The sequence below is a fragment of the Salmo salar genome, chromosome 17 (genome assembly GCF_965601325.2).
Source record: "Salmo salar chromosome 17, fSalSal1, whole genome shotgun sequence".
NCBI classification, from domain to species: Eukaryota; Metazoa; Chordata; class Actinopteri; order Salmoniformes; family Salmonidae; genus Salmo; species Salmo salar.
In genome coordinates, this window is record NC_138307.1 from 14,385,028 (window position 1) to 14,407,797 (window position 22,770).

The 22,770-nt window shown below is 43.8% G+C and overlaps 3 protein-coding genes across 3 annotated transcripts; all 3 read left to right on the forward strand.

Annotated features, from left to right (window-relative positions):
* Positions 1-3,702: 3,702 nt before the first annotated feature.
* On the forward strand, positions 3,703-10,025 carry LOC106575381 (cytokine receptor-like factor 1). The gene is made up of 8 exons (XM_045698606.2): positions 3,703-3,842; positions 6,334-6,612; positions 6,916-7,045; positions 7,148-7,317; positions 8,454-8,686; positions 8,779-8,872; positions 8,960-9,141; positions 9,299-10,025. The coding sequence occupies exons 1-8, from the start codon at positions 3,785-3,787 to the stop codon at positions 9,320-9,322; spliced, it is 1,170 nt and encodes a 389-aa protein (XP_045554562.1). The 5' UTR covers positions 3,703-3,784; the 3' UTR covers positions 9,323-10,025.
* A 946-nt stretch (positions 10,026-10,971) lies between these two features.
* LOC106575418 (protein CIMAP1D-like) lies at positions 10,972-15,133 on the forward strand. Its single transcript, XM_014151918.3, has 6 exons — positions 10,972-11,629; positions 11,860-11,970; positions 12,186-12,299; positions 12,475-12,601; positions 12,690-12,876; positions 13,048-15,133. Exons 1-6 carry the CDS (start codon positions 11,587-11,589, stop codon positions 13,204-13,206), a joined length of 741 nt encoding a protein of 246 aa, XP_014007393.2. The 5' UTR covers positions 10,972-11,586; the 3' UTR covers positions 13,207-15,133.
* Positions 15,134-15,624: 491 nt separating this feature from the next.
* Positions 15,625-19,101, forward strand: LOC106575391 (splicing factor YJU2). The gene is made up of 8 exons (XM_014151897.3): positions 15,625-15,771; positions 16,201-16,301; positions 16,382-16,526; positions 16,607-16,741; positions 16,862-17,043; positions 17,147-17,294; positions 17,378-17,549; positions 18,582-19,101. The coding sequence occupies exons 1-8, from the start codon at positions 15,748-15,750 to the stop codon at positions 18,704-18,706; spliced, it is 1,032 nt and encodes a 343-aa protein (XP_014007372.1). The 5' UTR covers positions 15,625-15,747; the 3' UTR covers positions 18,707-19,101.
* The last annotated feature ends 3,669 nt before the right edge of the window (positions 19,102-22,770 follow it).

The following is a 22,770-nucleotide window of genomic DNA, read 5'->3' on the forward strand; positions in this document are numbered from 1 at the left end:
CAATCTATCCAACCCAGCTAGTTCAAATAAACATGCACTTCTCATGTACTTGTAATTCAGGCCATAAAACCAGAGGGATTTACAGACAAAACCTTGATCCCCTTCTCCTCAATGTAGTGTTTTGCTTTTTTTGATTGTTGATGGCATAGAGTAGACCAACACATTGGGTCCAGATGGGAACAGAGGGAGAGAAGCTGAGAGAGAGACGTAGGGAGACAGAGAAGGAGAAACATAAGTTACGTTGGCATGTTTTAGAGGCCCTGCCATAAGAGAGACAGACAGAGAGAGGGAGAAGAAAGAGGTTGACATACATCTGTCATGCATTATTTCAGGGAAACCATTGCTTGACACAGAGAGGAAGAAAGATAGACTATGTGAGGAGGAGGAATGACAGTCTGATTGGTTCTCTCCTTTTTCAGGGGTATAATCCCCACACATATGCACAATCCCTCTGAATTCCTCAGAAAGGAGTAGCCCTGCTTTGTGTCTCTGCATGTAACTGGTTCATAACCAGGTACTGATGGTCTTCAAACAACATTCTTCTCCTAATCAGGCTGGATTGGACTGCTGGGGCTCTGGGGCTGCCTCTAGGTATGTTGAGAGGAAATGGTCTCTCTCTGCTATTCTCTGATTACCTCTTTCTCTTACTTTCTATCTCTCCCTTTCTCTCTCCAAGTCTTTGTCTCTTTCTTGCTCCATCGCACTTTCTTCCTCCCTCTTGTTCTTTCTATCTCTCCCCTGGTACGTCATCTTGTACTCAGATAGAGTTGGAGTGGTTCCCAGTCCTGATTAGAGGGCTCTAACTGCAACCTCTCCTAAAACCTCCTGCGGGGTCTATACACAGAGGAGAATAATACACGTATCATCACAATATATTCTATTCTATTGTACTGGAATCTACAGTACTGGATTCATTTTGATGTGTCCCTTAATGGAATCATCCTTCCCTGTGAGACACAAGCATAGAACCAAATGAGGAAAGCATGTTATTCCCCTTTAGAAATACTTGTAATAGGCCCCCGATATGAAAATAATCTGATTTTTGATTTATAGAACAATTTTCTGGAAACTTTGCAAAAAGCCACATTGGGCTTCAATGTATGAGAACTTTACGTTAAGAAACTGTGAAAATCTATACAAAAATCACATAAAAAATGAATCCAAAGCATTAACATGTTATGTCAAATGTCAAATGATACATGAATCTGAAATGAAGTAATTTTGTCTAAAATAGCAAATTTGAACATATATTTTTGAAAGGATCAACTATTTTGTGTTTTTAGTATGTATGAAGAACATCTAACCTACTTTATTTAGTTGTCCTTTCTGGCTTAACTTGGAGCGATAACCTCCTATCTTACTCCTTTACAACAAAATGAATGGTTGTCAATGGCAGTATTTTGATCTCATAAACCACACCTTTTTGTTTGTCTGTTCTTTTGATGTGTAGAAGGAACATCAAAGTACCTTTTGAAGTTTTTGGTTGTCCATATTTGTAGAATTTGGAAGAGAAACAATCTCAAACTTTTCTATTACTTTATGAATGCAGCCCTATGTCTCAGTTTTGTAACCCTTTAAGCCCAATGTTGTATTTTTGCATCACTTGCAAAACTACCTTTAGCTCTGGCTCAGAATGTTTGTTTCTTGATTTATTTATATTTTTTACATAATCAGAACACAGAAAATAATATTTCAAGTAATGTACTTGCATGGATGGCTACCAACATACACTATGCTTGTGTTGGGGACCAGTGTGGTCTCAGATGAGAGGACAGGTTTCTAATGTTTCAGAGGCTACTGATGGCACAACAATGATACTGACACACAAATACTAGTAAGACATGAATCTGGGTCTAAGGAGATGCACTAGGTAGTGTTTGACACCATTGTTTAGTTTAGGACCTGTACATGTTGCAATTATTTTTTTCAACCACATGCCAGATGGTTTTGCCATAGGCCTATGTTCCCATCAGCGTGGTCTGGTTTAAAGTGAATAAGCCTGTCTTCCCATGTCTGTTACAGTAGTACTGGATGGAACCATCTCCATCCTGTCCTCCTCATTGTTTCAGCATGGTTGTAGGGAGTCAGTCACAGATCTAGAACCAGCTTACCCTCTGTGTGTGTGTGTGTGTGTGTGTGTGTGTGTGTGTGTGTGTGTGTGTGTGTGTGTGTGTGTGTGTGTGTGTGTGTGTGTGTGTGTGTGTGTGTGTGTGTGTGTGTGTGCCAACTAACAGACCATTTTTTTTTTGCATTGATGAGAAACCTTCTAGCAGTTTCAGAATGGCTTATAAATGACACAACACGGGGTTTTCTTGTTCATTCAAATCTTTTTTTCACACTTACGGGATGCCCGGACACAGTCGCCACACCACGAACGGGAATCACCTCGGGAACAACGGGCGCCTCCCGGAGCCGAGAGAAAGCATGGCATTGTGGAACATTTGCCTCTGAATCAGTTAACATTGTTAGTCTCTGTTACACTAACTGACTCAAAGAAGAGAGGGAGAGAAAGAGAGAAAGCAAGAGAGAGAGAGCCAGAGGGGGGCAGAGACAGCGAGAACGACTGAAAGAGAGAAAGAAAGAGAGGGGGATGCCAACTTCAAACGTTAGTCATAGTGCCCATTGAGATGTTCAACTTGAACAGTGTTTTTTTTATCCTACAAGACAATGCAGTATGATTGAGTCGACTGGATGTCGTGACTGTAGTCTACCTTACATCACCGTCTCTCTCATGTGAATTAAGACATTTAGTGAGTTCTCCCACGCATCAGATGACACCCACTCTCACCACTCCTACAATGTCAAATCAGTGATTACTTCAAAGGGAAGGAAGGTAGGAATAAAAGAAGATTTGAAGGAAGAAATGACTGATGAAAATATTGATGAAATATTTCATATAATTGGGAAAAGTGACAAGTTCCAATCACAGCTAGTTGGTGGGGGAGGGGGGGGGGGGGGGGGGGGGGGTGTAGACTCAAAATGTACTAGTGTAAGACATAATATGTATTGTTCCCTGCAGCCCAAGACGTTGGGTATGGGTTATGCAAGATACCACAATACATCCCTTTCACCACCTGTCACCATAACGTCAAAACAAACACAAATCCAACCACCAAACCATCTCAGATATCACACACATGCACAAGCATAGACACACTGCATGTATGCACATACACACAGACACACACACTGTGTGGGAGTCAAAGTCATCATGAGGAAGTTTCCTATAATGCTCTGTGACTCAACACTCAACAGCCCCCCAGGCAGAAAAGAAGGAGGGAGAGAAAGAAAAGAGGGGGAAAGAGTGATTCGGTGATAGAGAATGGATCTGACTCCTTGACGCATCACAGGCCAAGAGATGGGGGGGGGGGGGAAGAGAGGAAAAGACTGAGGGTAAGAAAAAATGACTGGCGTTTGTGTGGGAAGAGAGAGGAGGAGCTTGGAAAGTATGAACTTGTGTGTGAAGACGCAGACAGACAGAAGGAGAAGCACTAGAATACTAAACGGAGTTTGGAAAAGCTCACGACTACCGATGGTCTCTTTAGGACCGGAGATGGTTTGCAATCAACTGATCAAATAATAGGTTTGGACCGAGCTTGGGCATGAAAGACTCATCTTCTCGCATCTTCGGACTGCGGTGCTGTTCAACTTGAACCTGTGCGGTCCCCCCCCCCCCCCCCCCCCCCCCCCCCCCCACAACCTGTGTAAATTATACTCTATTAATAGAAGCGTAAAAAGTGGCGAGTTTACCGACTGAACGAAAGAAGATAAAAGTTGACATAAAATGTTGTCATTATTATTCTTGATTCTGTACATTCCTGCTGTGATGTCCTCATCGTCACGTAAGTACAGTAGCTCTTCCAATCTTCCAAGTGATAACACGCGTTGTCTGTAAAGCTGGTTTGGTTGGATATATCCTACGGTTAGATAATATCCTACGTCCTAAACCTTGTAAATGGGCTAAACGGTATTGTTTATGTGGGTTTCATAGGGAATGAGTGTACAAAATAATTGCTCTAACAATGGCAAGTCCTACATATTTTGAAACGATTATCCATAATATTGTAATAATAATGTGAGGTAAATATTAAGTCATTTGAACGCAGGCAATCAGATTTAGTAGGTTACCTTATTTTTCCAACCGTTTAAAAGTAAATGAACAGGCTAAACTGAATTCTAATGCATTTCATAAAGAAATAAAATAACATTTGAGATATGTATCCAGCATCAAACATTATATAAAATATTGCAATATTTAAAAAAAAAGGTCAGTTCCATGAACAATCACTAGCCCTTCTAGATTTGATGAAAGTCCTAGCTAGACACAGATCTCGGGATTCTTGACCATGCTATTGAAAAACGGTGTCCCAAGAAGATGGATTTCAACAGGTCGGCTCATAATTCGTTTAACACATGTAGCACTGGGCTTTACAGAGGCAACACCACGGTGACATCATATGGTCGGGTCTCAGGGAATATTAACCGCCAGTTTAATACAAAGTAAAGTAAATAAATCACAGTTATGTGCTGCGGTATGTCGGCAAGATTTTGTGTCTGTGTCCAGTTTATTTGTATAGGTGAGGTCATAAAACTACGTAGGCCTAGATTATTATTGTCCAACCATGAACTTTTTATGTATTTTCAGTTGTTTCGATTAATGAAGAAATTAATGTATACGACAGTAGTGGCCACTGCCTCTATAGCAAGAAGTCTTGGACTTTTATGGCACAGGAGATTGTGCACTGCACTTTCCACAGAGTTGCTGGTGAAGAGCAAGACCCACTGCTGCCACCCCAATTACTCCAGTGATATTCACAACAAAGCAATACACGTTTTTTGAAAGGTTATTTTTCCTGGTTTGGATGTGCATCAGCACTAAACTCACCACTGAAGACCTTTAGGCCGCCTTGTGAACGATCTCTCACCTTCCTTTCTATGGCATGTTGATGCTCTCTAGTTGATGTTCTGTTCTTGTTGTCAACGTATCCAGTGAAAACCCCCACTCACTCATCATAGTCACAGTAACTGCCATTCAGAAAACATCACATGGCTCGATATGGCTAAATGTTGCATGACTTCTTGTTTCAATTCACTCACGTACAAGGCCTCCATCAAACGTTCCGCATGTGGCTCCTTTGTCCCGTAGACGGACAGAAACACAGACTACCTTTGAACTGTTCCGTGCAGCAGCGAAAGGTAAACAGTGTTTTAGAAACCAGGGGATTAGTCGCTTTCCAAGCATCCTTGAAGACTGACATCCAGAACCAGGAGGGTCTAAAACCAGAGGCCATTTTTCATCTTCACAACACCAGGGCTGTAATACAGGGCTTTAGCCCGACAACTTGTGTGTTTACTTAGATTCAAAGCAATGCTTTTCACCCCTGAGAAACAAACAGGGTTGTTGCAGACTTTTGTTCCATCCAAGCACTTAGCACACCTGATCTAACTGACCACCATCTTGGCTCTGTGCCTGGATGGAAAGAAAACCCTGCAAAAATGATCAATGCTCAGTCTCAGACATAAACGAAAACAAACATTCTGTACAGGCCGTATAATCAGTGCACAGAACACTCTTACCAGAACCCCCCCCCCCCCGCATTTGCACCTTTAAACCATAATCTATATGAGCAGCCTTACCCCAGGGGACCTCCTTTCTAGAAACAAATACTATTTTACAGCCCATAGTTACTTCTTCAGAACCCATCAGGAGAGTAAATACACAAGTGTAATTGCATCTGTCGTTGAGGTCTTCAGAATGGATGTTCTGCTGCTTAATTCGGGGGCATTCCCTCTGCCTAGCCCTTCCTGTAATACTGCGGTGGTGAGACCATGATTGTTATGGAGCTGGATCGTTGTTTGATTGGCTAATCACGGCCTGGCTTCCTCTCCACGATGATACATTTACAGCATCAGCGTTGCCAGTGTTTTGGTGTAAATAGTGTGTGTGTGTGTTGTCGAGGAGGAGTTTTGGTCAAATGAACGTCTTCATATGAGCTTCCTCAAAGCACAACACAGCCAGTATCTGAGGCAGCTGTTCAACACTCATGGCTTGAGGATGAGACTTGTAGAGGTCTGACAATGTGATAAACACTCTGCGTCTATGGAAGTGGAAATCTGGGTTCACTACTGACCTGGGAGTTACTGCTGTGTTCTAGAATAGAGCCTATTTGTCGGATATTCTCTTCTGAATAATTGAATCAGTAAAGATCCGTCTCTCTCTACTCTCTCTCTTTCCCCTGTCGTTTGTCTCTTTCCCTCTGCTTACTGGGAATCAATAGTTCAATCAAACATTCTTTAATCCATGTATTCACTCATCCCATCTCTCCCCTCCAGAGATGGCAGGGATCTTCCCCCAGGACCCAGCCCTGCCCATCGGCTCCACCCTCACTGCCACATGTTCAGTCAGCCCTGATCTGGGCCTCCACGCCAGCTCTCTGTTCTGGAGCCTGAATGGCCGCCGGCTGCCCAGCTCTTCTTACAGCGTGTTGAGCCCTACGGCCCTCAGTGTCACCCTGCCGGGCCTGCCAGCCTCTAGGCAGAGGTCAGGGGACAACCTGGTGTGTCACAACCATGGAGGACATGTTCTGGCCGGGTCCTGTCTCTACATTGGGAGTAAGTGGAGCAACACACACACACACACACACACACACACACACACACACACACACACACACACACACACACACACACACACACACACACACACACACACACACACCACACACACACACACACACACACACACACACAGTGTTGTCACAGTGCCCTAATCTCAGCGTGACGTCCCTGTTCAACACCTTGTGTTCAGAAAGGGATGGAATCTTGGCAAAGTCCCAGAATTTGAACCCCAGACAGACATAAGAACATTCTGGACTAAAATATATCCTCTCTCCCTCCACCCACCTTCTCCCTCAGTGCCTCCAGTGAAGCCAGTCAACTTGACCTGCTGGTCCAGAAACACCAAAGACCTGACCTGTCGATGGGCACCGGGAGGACAGGGAGAGACCTTCATCAAGACCAAATACACACTCAAATACAAACTCAGGTACACACTCCTTACACACACTTAATACACACGCATACACACACATTCTAATACATTCTGAGTCTAATATACGTGTGTGTGTGTGTGTGTGTGTGTGTGTAGGTGGTATGGCAGAGAGAGAGAATGTGAGGAGTACAATGCCGCCCAGCCGTACTCTTGCTACATACCTCGTGACCTCGCCCTCTTCACGCCCTACGAGATCTGGGTGGAAGCCACCAATCAGCTCGGCTCAGCCACCTCTGATGTCATCACCCTGGATATCCTAGACGTGGGTGAGTGTGTGCGTACGTGCGAGTGTGTGTGTGTGTGTGTGTGTGTGTGTGTGTGTGTGAGAGAGACAGAGACAGATTGAGAGACAGAGAGAGAGTAAGTGCCTGAACTTTGACCCTCTGGCTTTAGAGCTTTACATCTTGCCCTATTTAAAAGTTGCCCTGGGGCACATATCCAGTATCAGCTTACCTAGCCCAAGACCTAACAGTAACCATTAGTGGAGAATCTTACCTAGCCCAAGACCTAACAGTAACCATTAGTGGAGAATCTTACCTAGCCCAAGACCTAACAGTAACCATTAGTGGAGAATCTTACCTAGCCCAAAACCTAACAGTAACCATTAGTGGAGAATCTTACCTAGCCCAAGACCTAACAGTAACCATTAGTGGAGAATCTTACCTAGCCCAAGACCTAACAGTAACCATTAGTGGAGAATCTTACCTAGCCCAAGACCTAACAGTAACCATTAGTGGAGAATCTTACCTAGCCCAAGACCTAACAGTAACCATTAGTGGAGAATCGTAAAACTGACCTAAGATAAACGTCTAGGACCAACTTCATCCTACTACTTAGATCCCAACCCAGGATTTTGGGGGTGAGGGGGAACACACACACACACACACACACACACACACACACACACACACACACACACACACACACACACACACACACACACACACACACACACACACACACACACGGGGGAGGACGGGCATTTTGTAGAATGGAAGAAGACTAGACACACCCTGCCTTTTGATGAGCTCATTTTCCTTTTACTCACGCTGGGTGGTCACACACACACACACACACACACACACACACACACACACACACACACACACACACACACACACACACACACACACACACACACACACACCCTGCGGATGGGGCAGGGCTAAGAAGGTGGGCGATTGACGCTTTACACCACTCGAGTTACTACTCGCTGCTCCCTCATTTCCCTCCACACTGAAACTAATAACACAAACTAACAGTACCTGTGCTGTATGACTTACTGTTACGCTCAGATCCAATTCACTCAGAGGAGAAAGTAATAACCCTTATTTTAGACGGATCTTGCTGTTTTAAAGTAGTTTTCTGAGTTACCCTACCTCTTTCCGCTCCCCGTCCACAGTAACGACGGACCCGCCATCAGGTGTGAGTGTGAGTCGTGTGGGTGACCTGGAGGACCATCTGAGTGTTCGATGGAAATCTCCCCCAGCTCTCAAAGACTTCCTGTTCCAAGCCAAGTACCAGATACGCTACCGGCTGGAGGACAACTCAGACTGGAAGGTCATGGATGACGTTGGGAACCAGACATCCTGTCGTCTGGCAGGCCTGAGACCGGGTACTGTGTATTTTGTCCAGGTACGGTGTGTGTGTTCGTGTCTGTATATATGCGTGTGTGTGTGCGTGTGTGTGTGTGTGGTAATCTCGTAATCTCAGTGTGTTCTATGCAGGTGCGCTGTAACCCAGTAGGGATCTATGGGTCTCGTAGGGCTGGTATCTGGAGTGAATGGAGTCATCCTACTGCTGCTTCTACACCTCATAGTGGTGAGGACACACACACACACACACACACACACACACACACACACACACACACACACACACTCTAACCCCCTCTCTCCCCTCCTACAGAGCGTGTGTTATCAGGTTCGTGTGACTCCAAGTCTGGAGACTCCAATTCTACGTTACGTCGAGAGCTGAAGCAGTTCTTCGGCTGGGTACGGAATCATGCGTATGGCTGCGGCGGCATGTCAATCAAACTCTACGACCAATGGAGAGTCTGGATGCAGAAGTCCCACAAAACACGCAACCAGGTAGGTAAGGATCTAACTAGAACTCACCTGCACTCGTATACAACGACCACACACACAGGCATGCTCACAGGTCTTATTGAATCATTTGTATCATCATATTTGAATCGTTCAGCTTTTCTCGTGCAGGGAAATCCTCATAAGTTTCTCTCTCTCTCAGGTCCTACAAGGGGATAAGTCATAGTACGCATCACCCCTGTCTTTAAACAACCAGCAACAAAGTCAAGACAACATCATGTGTGTGAAAAATGGTGTCCCCTAAATGCTGTGGTTTTGCATACACCATTCAGTGATGGAAGAAGGGGCAGAAATACAATTTTGGGGACAGTGTCTCTACAACAGCTGCCCTAGATAGCCTATGCTGTAATTACCGGCTGGACAAGACATGGAGAAATAAGACATTGAGGAATAGTAATCTTCTTCTTACTGTGGAAATACTGGCAGTTCTGAAAAGCTAGAGATCCACAGCACCCTCTAGTGGAAGCTAACATACTGGGAGCAACAGTGGAGATGGAGGACCATAGTAATGTTTCTAGTCACATCCCAGTCTTGAACCATGACGACCCAATCGGAACTGTCTGTGACCCACTATTTGGGAACCGTTACAGGACTATAGACTGACATTGTTGTCAGTGTGGAGATCTGTCTTAATAATAAGTAGGGTCAGGAGTTTTTCCTGATCATATGGCCCTGCCCAGGAAAACCTCCTGACCATAATGCTAATGTATTTTTCTACAGAATTGTACTATCATATTGTGATGCTAATGTATTTTTCCAAAACAATAATACTATCATATTTAAATACTATTATGTTTTGTTAGTAAGTTATGTTAGGTTAGTGATCATGTTATTGACTTAATTATGAATTATAGTTTTGTTTGAAAGAGTTTGGGAGTCATTCTATTCTCACACACTCGCACACACCCCCAGACACACAGCTGTGTTCCTCTATGCACTTATAGCCTGTCATGTTTATGTTACTGATGTTACACTGGGGGAACAGGGATGATGTTCTCTATACGTAATCTATACATGACTCCATTAACCCAGTTTATACATGGCTGGTCTTACATCACCAATGACTCCTGTGCCCTGTTTTATTCTAAAAGTACTTTGTGACAGCATTTTACGAGTCCAATTTTCATGTTCACTACAGTGGCAAGCTTGTGGTGTGATACATAATCGGTAGCAACCCGACTCTGTTTACCCAGCGTGTTTAGGGTCAACGCCCGCGTTGTCTGTCTGATTTTGATGACATGGCTGCAGGGTCCCGTTACTGCGGCCTGCGGTTGCCTGTTAATAATTAACCCGTGTTTGTTGGTCAGGGCTCTGCTCAGTCTTTAGTTACCGCTCTCTGCCTCCCAACACCCTTTATGTAAAGATACCCTATACAGTAACTTAAAGCTAGACTCGGCAAAGTGACATCATTATGCACTGCGGGTCAAATTTCTGCTTACAGAAACAGCAGCAATGCAAATTAGGAAGAGACAATAGTGGCAGTCTTGGTAAATCTGAACTCTGTTGTTATGTGGGAAGTTGCCCCAATATGTGCGAGGATATCATATTGCTGAATCTCCCTTTGAAGGGTCAGACTTGAAATACCTCCTGCAACACAGTGTGTACCAGAAAGACAGAGGGGACATGTAACAATTGCTGCAGGTGGGCATAGTGTAGCGAATTGTCTATGTGTGACTAAATGGGTTTAAACCTTGGTCATCTGCGTGCCACAACACCGTTAACCAGCTGAGCTAAAGCCTGGGCATTAGCTAAAGCCTGGAATAGCTTCCGTAAGTCTTCAGTTGCCAGGGATGCGTACTCATCACATGAACATGGAGTCACCTCTATGACACATGAACTCTAAGAAGAGAAGTGAGATGGTGATTTAGGTGTACCCAGGGCTGCAGAATGGAGATAACGTTTCCTCAGCTTGTAAAGACCATCTATAATTCAGCCTTTGAGGCTGTGTTTTTCCTGAAGAGGCTGGATGGTGCCGGGAGTGAATCAGTGACAGAACAGCAAAGAGTAAAGGGGAGAGACGGAAGAAGAGAGGAAAGAGAGAGAGAGAGAGATCTGTGTGCATGGAGTAGAGTTGTCAACATATTCTGGGATACCTTTCGAGTGCAGTGGTCTAAAAAGGTTTTGTCTATAGACGTGGAACAGGAAGGACCCGTACAGAGGATATGTTTGGACTAACAGAGGATCAAACCAGACCGAATCTCTTCTCCTGCTTGTTATTGTTGTGCTGATTGATGATTGCATTTCTAGCTGCCAGCGAATCACAGGGCTGCCCACACAGACACAACAGACTGCTCTGGGAGAAAGTCCCTCATTCCCTCAAGTCCCGCATTCTCTGAGGGTTGGCAACCCTAGCTGGGAGTGACAGAAGAACAACGTGTAAAAGAGGAAGAGAGGAGGGGGTAGGAAAATAGAGAGATTGATCGACAAATCATGGAGGTTAAGAGACGTCCGATAATCGCTGGCAGAGAGAAAGGTTTGTTGAAGACATCTATTATGCAACATGTTTAAATTAAAACTTTAATTTAGTTGACAGGGACAGTATTTAACACTGTCATATTTCTGTTTTAACATCAATGGAAAAGTGAAATGTAGAAACTCTAGAAACTGGAGTAGCAGGAGTATGGAATATATATATATATATATTTTTTACATGACTGGAAAATAAACATGATCATTATCATCACCATCATTACTTGTTGCTAGGGCCAGGCCCCGGTCGCTATGCTCTCCCTCCAACCATTGGCTACATCAACCATGACCTCACCAAGCCCAGTAGCCCCGCCTACACCTTCCACAGACGTATGAGCAGCAACAGTAAGTCTCTGAGGTCAATCTCAGTCTCTTTGCCTATTTCTCTTGTATGGTGAGTAGACCTTATTCACACCGTTGCCATGAGGATTCACACTCCAGGCTAGTAGGGCAGGAAGCAGAAGTCTATGGAAAGTACTGCTGACATTTTCCTTAAGTTTGACCTTTAAATTCACCTTTGACCTTTATTATTATAAATTATTGTGCGTTCTTCTCCACAGTGGTCTCTGTGGATTGCAGTCCAGGACCCCAGTACCACATCGATGCCAAGATGACCCGGTTCGGCCGCGTCGGTACCCCTTCTTACTCCATGCTAGGCAGGGCAAGACGCGCCGGTGAGACTAGCTACTCCCTGAATCATGATAAATTGTTCAATTAAACTCTATTACCCCAGCGGGCATTTGTTGCTGGACATTCTTTACATTCTCTCTCTATCTCTCTCACCCCCCCTCTCTCTCACCTCCCCTCTCTCTCTCTCACCCCCTCTCTCTCCATCACTCTCACTTCTAGCTGAACTCTTCCAGACTCCAGGTCCAGGTGCCTACAGCCCAGAGAAACCTCATCTCAGACCTCCCTCCTACACTATTGGCTCTCGGTCACGCTACCGTATAATGGATTCTGTGCCCGCCCCTAACCGGTACAAATGAAAGAGAGCGAGAGAGAGAGAGGGAGAGGGGGTAAAGAGGGACCCTATATCATTCATATCATTCTAATCATCCTCCCAGGTACACCCTCCCTAACCTGCTGGGTTCCCAGGTGCCCCACAAGCCGTCCAGTGCCAGCTACAGCTTGGCGGGGCGCAGACAGGTTGGAGCTCCATCAGAAGACCTGTCTATGACCCCTGGACCAGGACGCTACAACAGTACTGACCCCAGCGTCTACCTCACACGACAGCCGTCCTTCTCTATGCAGGTTTATAGCTTTATCTTATATTTATATAGGTATTTAATTAGCTTTTTAGCTATTTATTTATTTACAATTGAATATTTTGTATAGTATTTTCTTGCATATATCTTCCTCTAGACTAGAGTATTGGGATGTTTCCCTTAAAATAAAGTTGGATGTGATTTTAATTTTGTCCAGAGCCGGACTACCCGACCCAACGATCAGTCTCAGAAGCCTGGGCCAGGGACCCACAGCCCGGAGAAGGTCCTACTCCACCTCCCCAGACCTCCTGCCTTCTCCCTGGGCATCAGACACTCCGAGTTCATTACTCCTCTGGTGGTGGTTGTTACCGACTGATTTTTAACACAGAGTTTGTGGAAATGCTGGAGTCAGTTTTGAGTTAAATACCATTGTGTTGTTTTACTGAGCACATTTAGCACAATGTTGGAAAAGTGCGTCACAAATAGAGTGTTTTTATTATCATTGTTATGCCAAGTTGTGGATCTATGGGTGTGACCTGCTAGATGTGTGTGTGTGTGTGTGTGTGTGTGTGTGTGTGTGTGTGTGTGTGTGTGTGTGTGTGTGTTATCTCAGTGTGTATGTGTGTATGTTCAGTGTGCAGGCATAGTGACAGTAACAGGTAGGCTCCAGTCACTGCTCTGTCCCAGACCCATCCGTTCCATGGAACACACCTGAACTAGATAAGACCTCCCAGGAGACAGCCTTGGTAGAACTTTCTTGGTGTCCTCAAACGGATCCAACTACAGAGAGAGAGGGAGAGAGAGAAAGGGAGACAGAGAGATCGAGAGAGAGGGGGGAGGAGAGAGAGAGTGTGAGAAAACGAGAGAAAGACAGTGTCTCACACACACACAGACACACCATAAGAGTCTGCACTCACAGTGATCTCATGTGGGGTACCCTTGTTGTCCCAGTGGTATCTGACTTGGTACTTCAGGGGGAAGAGGGTGTGGTCAGACCAGGAAGGGGGAGGGGCCCACTTCACTGACAGCTTCAGCTTCCCTGAAACGACTTGCAAGGTCACATTCACAGGGGGGTTTGGCTTCACAGCTGGAGTTTGATACCAAAGACTCTATATTCGATCCTCCCTGTGTAAATAGTGACTTGGATCAGGAGGACCCACCCCAGCCCTCACATCTTGACCAAACTGTGGAGGACAGAGAGAGGGACACTCTACCTATCATCACAACTGAAGAGATCAAAACAGAAGCTGATGGAGAGGGCTACAGAGTACCAGAACCAATTAGTGACTCACAGCCTGCCAATATATCCAGACTGTTCTGCAACGGAGAAACCATGTCGATGTAAAGACTGTGGTAGAGGCTTGTACAATAATATAGGCTTGACTAATCATATGAGGATACACACAAGGGAAAAAACGTTTTGCTGCGAAGACTTTGGCAAATGTTTCAATAACAAAGGAATCTTAAATCAGCCATGCAAGATCTCACACAGGGGAGAAATCTTATTGGTGCAAAGACTGTAGTAAATGGTTTGGCAACAAAGGAAACTTGACCATGCATATAAAAAGTACACACGGGTCTAGAGAGGAGAAGTCTTATCAGTGCAAAGACTGTGGCAAATGCTTCAACAAGAAGGCAACATTTACTAGACATAATAAATTACATGCAGTGAAAATTAATTGGTGTAAAGACTGTGGCAAATGTTTCAGCACAAAGGTTTACTTAATCATACATACAAAGCTACACTCAGGAGAAAATCCTTATCATTGTAAAGACTGTGGCCAATTTTTCAACCGTAAGGTAAACTTGACCCTCCATACAATATCTCACACGGGAGAAATCTGACAGTTGTAAAGAATGTGGCAAGTGCTTCAACAAGATGGGAAATTTGACCGTGCACATGAGATCTCACACAGGGGAGAAATCATATCAGTGCAGAGACTGACAAATGTTTTCCTTATAGGACAGGCTTGATAATGCATACCATGATACACAAAGGGGAGAAATCATTTTGCTGTAATGACTGTGGCAAATGCTTCAGACAGACAGCAGCTCTGGGAAGACATATTAAAGGTTGTCACAGCAACTAGAGAAAATTTTTAACTGTAAGGATCACTTGACTGACCGTACAGTTTCTCACACAGGGGTGAAATCATATGGCTGCATAGTCTGTGGATAATGCCTGAATCACAGTGGGCTCTTTCGGGCTCCCGAGTGGCGCAGTGGTCTAAGGCCCTGCATCTCATGCTTGAGGCGTCACTCTGGTTCGATTCCAGGCTGTATCACAACTGGCCGTGATTGGGAGTCCCAATGAGCCACAATGAGCCATTTAAAAGATCTTCAGGTCTGTTTTTATTCACGCTATAAACAACATTTATATTGTAACAATCCTCGCTAATGAGCCACCTTACAATTCCCACCAAGTAGGTTAACCCTGTTGGAAAAATGCAGTAGTGTGATTGCCTTTCACGCAAGCAACTCAGGTTCTATTCCCGTTCCCTCAGTTCACAAAATATTTAATAACGTTTTTCTTATTAAGGATGTCATTTTGAAATCCTCTCTCTCATGATGGCAAATGTAATCCATAATTTATAATATTGCTGTGATGCAGATCCATGTTGACACTCTATTCCTTAGATAACGTATTAGGGACTCGACCCCACGTTCATGGACACAATCATTGTTTTAAATTAAAATATAAATCATAAAACAATATTTATAGATTGAGTAATAAAAAAATGCGTTTTTCTACATGAGCGACTTTTATTATGAAGGCTGGACCTACCCCGGAAACGGAAGTGATTTTCTGCTCTTCTCAAACATCACATTACAGCAAGCTAGCGATCTATTTAGCTAACATTATCACAGTTTATCCTTCCATTTCGTTGCTAAAGTTAGGTTTTATCTCCAATTAAGAATGTCAGAAAGAAAAGTTTTAAACGTAAGTACAATTCTTATTTACTATGTCTTGATTTATTCTCAATTCGCTGAAAACGAATGCAATGTTTGCTAGTAAGCTGCGTGTTGCTAGTCAGGCTTGGCCATTGAAGCAAACACTTTTCTATGCTTAACATGACACCAATAGTAGTAGCTAGCTCAATACGCTTAGCTAGCTATATAGTTAGTAGTCGTACTCATTGTAGCTAGCTAACTAGCTATGTTTCTTGCCTATCTTTCCTTATGAGGATATACTGATATAGAGCAGGCTCTTGCTGTAAACGTTGAATGTTTTCATCTCTTTATGTGAATTGTGTTTGTCTAATTCTTGTATGTTTTCCTCTCATTGTTGTAGCTACTGACTGATAAAAAGAATGTGAATCAGATATTTCGTAGTTAAATTACACTGCTGACTGTGTTCGTTCTCCTGTAGAAATACTACCCGCCAGATTTCGACCCGGCAAAAATACCCAAACTCAAACTTCCTAAAGACAGGCAATATGTGGTCCGGCTGATGGCTCCCTTCAACATGAGGTATGTCAACACTCTACAACCCTGCCCAGAAACAGGTACCATGAGTTGTGAATGCCTGAATGTGTGTGTGTGCCTTGCAGGTGTAAGACTTGTGGGGAGTACATTTACAAGGGGAAGAAGTTCAACGCCCGTAAGGAGACTGTGATGAATGAGCTCTACATGGGACTGCCCATCTTCCGCTTCTACATCAAGTGTACACGATGCCTGGCCGAGATCACCTTTAAGGTAAATCAGTTTCTGAGCCATAAAACACAAACTACGTCTTAGAACAGTTTGTGTACTCACCCAGTGTGCGTTGTCTACAGACTGATCCGGAGAACACAGACTATGCCATGGAACACGGTGCCACAAGGAACTTCCAGGCGGAGAAACTTCTAGAGGAGGAAGAGAAGAAGATAACTAAGGACAGAGAGGAGGAAGAGTTGAACAACCCTATGAAGGTACACCTCTATAAACAGTGCTGGAGAACCTGACAGACTGATGATATGTTCTCTACCAGGTTTCTGGAGAACCGTACCGATGTTGTGTTGAAGAGCCGTGCTGATGATGTTCCGTTCTAGGTGTTGGAGAACCGTACGCGGGACTCTAAGATGGAGATGGAGGTTTTGGAGAATCTTCAGGAGCTCAAGGAGTTGAACCAGAGACAGGCTTCGGTGGACTTCGAAGGAATGCTGGGAACATACAAAGAGCTGGAGCAGAGGGAGAAAGAGAGGGAGAAGGAGGACGACGAGAGGGAGACACAGTGAGTACAGAGAGGGATGATGTGAAGAAAGAGGGAAATTGTTAAGCAATTTTTATTTTTTTAATAGTGCAAGTATAACAAAATGGTTATGTATGTGTTACAGGGAGATGCTAGAGAGAGCTCTAGTGAAGAGGTTAAGAGACTCCGACTCTGACTCAGACCAGGAGAGCGAGAGCAGCAGCAGACCAAAGAAACCCAGCACAGACAGACCTACTGACATCCTCACCACAGACAGACTCGCTGACACACAGGTACACACACACCAAACACATACAGGCCTCACAATACATGTTAACCAACATGCCTACTTATGTCCTGTGTGTTGTTTCTGCAGGGCCTGTCAGTGAGAGGGGTGAAGAAGGCCAAAGTGGAGAGCTGGGAAAGAAGTGTGGGGGGGCTGGGAGGTGGAGGGGCACTGGGAACACTGGTGGTGAGAAAGAAACCAGCGACCTCTGTCCCTATACCTGATACCACAGTAACTCCTGCAGGCTCTAACACACAGACAGGTGAGCTATAGAGGCTTTAACAGAAGCTTTATGGCAGAAACTGCAATATCGAAATGACTTTGTATACACCGAGGTGATTTCCTGCTTAAGGCGTCAGCATGTTTCAGTTCGGCAGGCGCCTAGCCGAACTAGTGTGCTTGCATACTCCTTTAAAAGACCTTCGCTTGAAAAATGAGAAAAAAGCAGTAATAGTACTTTGTGCATTTTGAGACATTGTAGCCAGTGTACACTTCCTCAAAATAGAACTCAAGAAATCTGGCATTTATTTTTACTTTTTCTCCCCAATTTCGTGATGAATCCAATTGGTAGTTAGTCTTGTCTTGTCCCTTCACTGCAACTCCCGCATGGACTCGTAAGAGGCAAAGGTCAAGAGTCATGCGTCCTCCGAAACACGACCCCACCAAGACTCACTGCTTCTTGACACACTGCTCGCTTAACCCGGAATCCAGCCGCACCAATGTGTCGGAGGAAACACCGTACAGCTGGCGACCGAAGTAATTTTGACGAGGGGATCTTAGTCGTGCAGTTTGACATCTAACTAAAATGTTTGGTGCAGTATTTCTCAATGAAAACATTTGCATAAAAAAACGAGTTGTGTCTCGTTGAATAACAACTAAGACTTTATTGAAGAATCTCTACTGTTAACCAATCACCGACGAAGGGGCGTAGACTTAGGCTCCGAACTTCAGCTGTTCGGGCACATACAATTTTTTTTCTGGAGGCAAGCCGGAAAAACCCTCACCAAAACAGCCATAATATATGCAAGAAGTCTTCCAGCTGTAAAGCATGCGGACGCCTTTACAGCAGTCAATAACAACAGGATTCAAGACTCAACGCTGTCATTATTGGCTCTTACCAATGCCTCAATGGACAGTGCAGCCTGAGAGGAGACAATTGTAGCAGTCTTGCCAGATTAACATTATTTTTCTCTGTGAGCACCGCAGGAAGTCACTCAGCTCTACATGTTGTATGGCTGAAGATACTTTTACTGCTATTTCTGTCATTCTAACCTCGGTACTTCCTGCTTTGCAGTTTCAAAGGCAGCTGCTATCGTACCGACGGAGGCTACTAAGCCAATCACAGCACAGAATGGGTCGTCGTCGCTCAGCCTCCTGGGGGCGTATTCCGACAGTGATGACAGCAACAATAGTGAATGAGAGAAAGGCTGGCGACGCTTTGGCTAATCAAAATGCTCAGTCTGTCTGAAATTCGTGATATGGAAATGTGTTGATATGTTGGGCAATTCACCTGTTCCACACAACCCAGAACGGTTTTGGATTTTCAAGATCACAACACAAGTATGGTTATTAGGTGTAAGAAAGGGGTAAGCAATTTGAATGCCTGTAATGATTTAAAACTGCTGTAGTTGTTTCAGAGTAAATAGGAGAGTTAGCGGGCTGAATTTTATCATCCTGCTTTGTGACCCTTACCCCCAATGTAATTAGTTTTCACCTGTGATTTTAGAAAATATATTTTGAAATGTCCATCTACCAACTACCCTCCTCCAACTCTGTCATGTTTTGACTTTCCATTAAATACTTATTTTACTCAATCAGTGGTTCACTAAATGTTTTCTTGCACTGTGGCGCATTCTAAACTATTTTCTCTTGTGCCCCACCCAATCTGAAAAAAATGGATTTGAATACAATGTCGGACTTTTCTGGAGTCATAAAAATGTACTTTAGGTCCTAGCTAAGTGTTTTTTAAAGTTGTGTGTTATTGGGCAGGGGTCTCTGAACTGGTCCTGGAGAGACACTGGGTGTGGAGGTTGTAAGTGTAGGCCTGTGTTGCAGATAGAAATATTAACCTTTATTTAACTAGGCAAGTCAGTTAAGAACAAATTCTTATTTACAATGACGGCCTAGGAACAGTGGGTTAACTGCCTTGTTAAGGGGCAGAACGACAGATTTTTACCTTGTCAGCTCAGGGATTCAATCTAGCAACCTTTTGGTTACTGGCCTAATGCTCTAACCACTAGGCTACCTGCCACAAAGAATAGAGTTTACTTGATAATTTCATCTACACACGACTTTACCCAAAGACCTCAATTCCCAACTGTAGTAGGCCGCTTTTGTGAGTTTAGAACATGAAATCAATGTGACGGAAGCACACAACTTTTCCTAAAATGCTCCTTGATTGAACTTCAAGTTATCACACTAAATTGGCTACTAAACAGCACTGGTGTGGACTTGACTCAACAACAATCAAGTGATTGTAACAATGGCAACAACAAAAAAACTTCACTCTCTCTCTCTCTCTCTCTCTCTCTCTCTCTCTCTCTCTCTCTCTCTCTCTCTCTCTCTCTCTCTCTCTCTCTCTCTCTCTCACTCACTCACTCACTCACTCACTCACTCACTCACTCACTCACTCACTCACTCACTCACTCACACACACACACACACACACACACAGTTAGTCCAGTCATACTCCCCACTTGTCCTGGGGAACTAGAAAATTCAGATGTCCTCTTTCTCTTCATCTGGCATGGAAGAGGAGATTTGGCCCCCGTCTCCAATGCTGTACAGCATGTCAACTCACTGCCTGCACATTCATTGTGACACGCTTGCATAGTGTCGTGGCTCTGTTGAAACGGATGTGGTTGGGGCGGTTCAGATGTATTGCTGGCTACTAATGCATTTCGAATGAAAGATGACATTCAATGCCAGATCAACATTGCCATCTGCCGGTATTGTAGGGTACGTTTCCCAAAAGGGGCTTGGCATGCTCTTTATTTGAGCTGCTGAGCTCTCCTGGCAGGCTGGCACCGGCCCTGTAGGTGGAGTTTTTGTTTATTCCTAAAAACATTTTTTTTTAAGTGAATAGAAGAAAATATATACATTTACCTAAAACATTCAAAGACAGCCTGTGTTAAATAGTATAAATGTAAGCCAAAGTTTTTTTGTTTTTTTTGTCAGTTAAAAAAAAAAAGAAATGTTGGCCCATTCATTCTCAGTTTCGCTCAGATGTCACTCACTATATGGTGAAGATCTCTGAGCCCTTGCCTCACACTGATTGTCATGATAAAGATGGTTCTGGTCCAGTAGGAGTGACATTTTTGGAGAAAGTGGACCCCTGCCTTTTGGCTGACCCATATGTGGTTTCTGGTTGACCCAAAATGGAATTGGGTACTGTTGAATCAGTGAAGGTAACTCGAAGTGGACTTGTGATTATTTTTTTGTGTTTCTTCCACCCAGAGGGAGCTGGGGACAAGACCTGTTACTTGCTTTGCTCTCAGAAACAAGGTGCCGTTGAAAGGAGTGATTACTGGGGTAAGGGTGGAGGTGGAGCAACTGAAATAGATGATTCCTGGTGTCTGTAATGCCTGCCATTTGGTGCAACGCAGACCTGGTGGCGAGCATGATGAAACAGAAGTCACTGTCTGTCCTTTTTGTCATTACCTGACAAAGTCATGTTAGGCTACATCAGTTATCCCGTAAGCGCTTTTGTGCCGAACCCACTACGGTGTTTCAGGTGCCAAGCTTATGGTCATGTTGCAGCAGTGTGTAGAAGGGAGATTCCTATATGTGAGAAGTGTGCAGGAGGGCATGGGACAAAGGACTTTGTAGCATCGGTAAAGCAGTATGTGTTAAATGTAGGGTAGCCCTTGGTCATGACTATCAGTTCCATTACATTACACATGAGTCATTAGACGACGAGTCTTCTGTAGGGGTGAGTTTTGTTAAGAACTGCAAAGCTCGGTCTGAACATTAACACGCGTCGATTGAGGTATGGTTTTGGAAGCATAAGGACCTTATCTTTCATATAAAAAACAAGAGGTTTAATTGATACAACTTTATAGGGCTAGGGTTAAGATTCCCACATGGCCGTATTTCCATGTTACAGCTCGTTTACGGAAAACAGACGGATGACAGAGTGGACTACCTGTGCTAATTAGCTATTTGTGTCTCCGAACACCTGTGTGTCAACAAAAGACAGACGCCACAAATGTGTTTTCACTGAAAATTACTGTCAGCTGCAACTGTGTTAAAGATACTGCTTTTAAACACAGCAAGGTGACCGGGGACAATTGTATGGTTAAACAGTACAAATATGGCCTACACTCTTAAAAATGAGGGGTTCAACAAGGGTTCTTTTAAGATCCTCAAAAGTTCTTAGAAGAACCTTAGGGTTCTTGGAACTCAAAATGGCCCCCAATAGGTTCTTCCAAGAATCCCATAGGAGGTTGGGTTCATGGTGGAACCTCCTTAGTTGGTGGGGGTTCTTGCAGGAACCTAACTGCCCAACTGAAACATTTCGATTTGAAAAGACAGCAGGTGCAGGCACTTAACAGAATTTTTTTTTAGGTAAGGTTTGTCCCTTTGTATGATCTAAATTGATATTGTTTTATGATGATACCATCTATCTTTTCATATTTGTGCAAATCTTTCTAAAACAGAAAATGGACACAATTCAATGGATATCAATCAACAAAGAGATAAGAATATGCTAAATATAAAAACTTTTGATAACGCTTTTCATACACATACCTTGTCCATAATGTAGAGGCCTATGGGATATTTGTTGAAGTAAGGGAGGAGGATGGTAAATGTCATCTGCATAACCAACCAATACCAATTGACATATCTTTGTATGCCTCCTCGTCTGTATACCTACAGACACAGAAGTGAGCATTTCACTGTACCCTGCAATTACAAATGCGACCCTGTGCGTGTGACTAATAAAATCATCTAATCTAACTGGTTAAAACAGTGGACAGTAAGTGTATATTTTGACAGTAAGATATTATTTTGATGTAATATGAAAGTACAGGGATTTATGTTTCTAGAACAATACTGCAATTGAGAATCGATTCACGTTTAGATGGTGTATTTGTCTGTTTTGCCTTCCAGAGCCAATTCACCAATTAAACAAAACATGTAAGGTCCTTGTACTAATGAGTAACGTTAGGCTCCTTTAGTCCAATATTGGGCTAACTGTAGGGGTGCTCATGTTACTGGGGATCAGAAGTGTCCAGTGCCAGAGAGGCAGGTTGTAGTTGCCATGTTCAGAGTTGTACAGAAGGTGTCGTTTGCTGAGGCAGTGAAGAAAGTAGAGGAAGATGTGTCAAGGGTAAGGGATCCTAAGAGGCTCCAGGTGAGTTATAGAATTTTGCCAGTACAGAGTGATAGGCCTATGAATGCAATGTGCTTCAGTAAGGTTGGCTTTTTAGTGTTTGTTGATATGGTTGTCAACTGTCCTGCAGGAATGGAATGGAAAATCA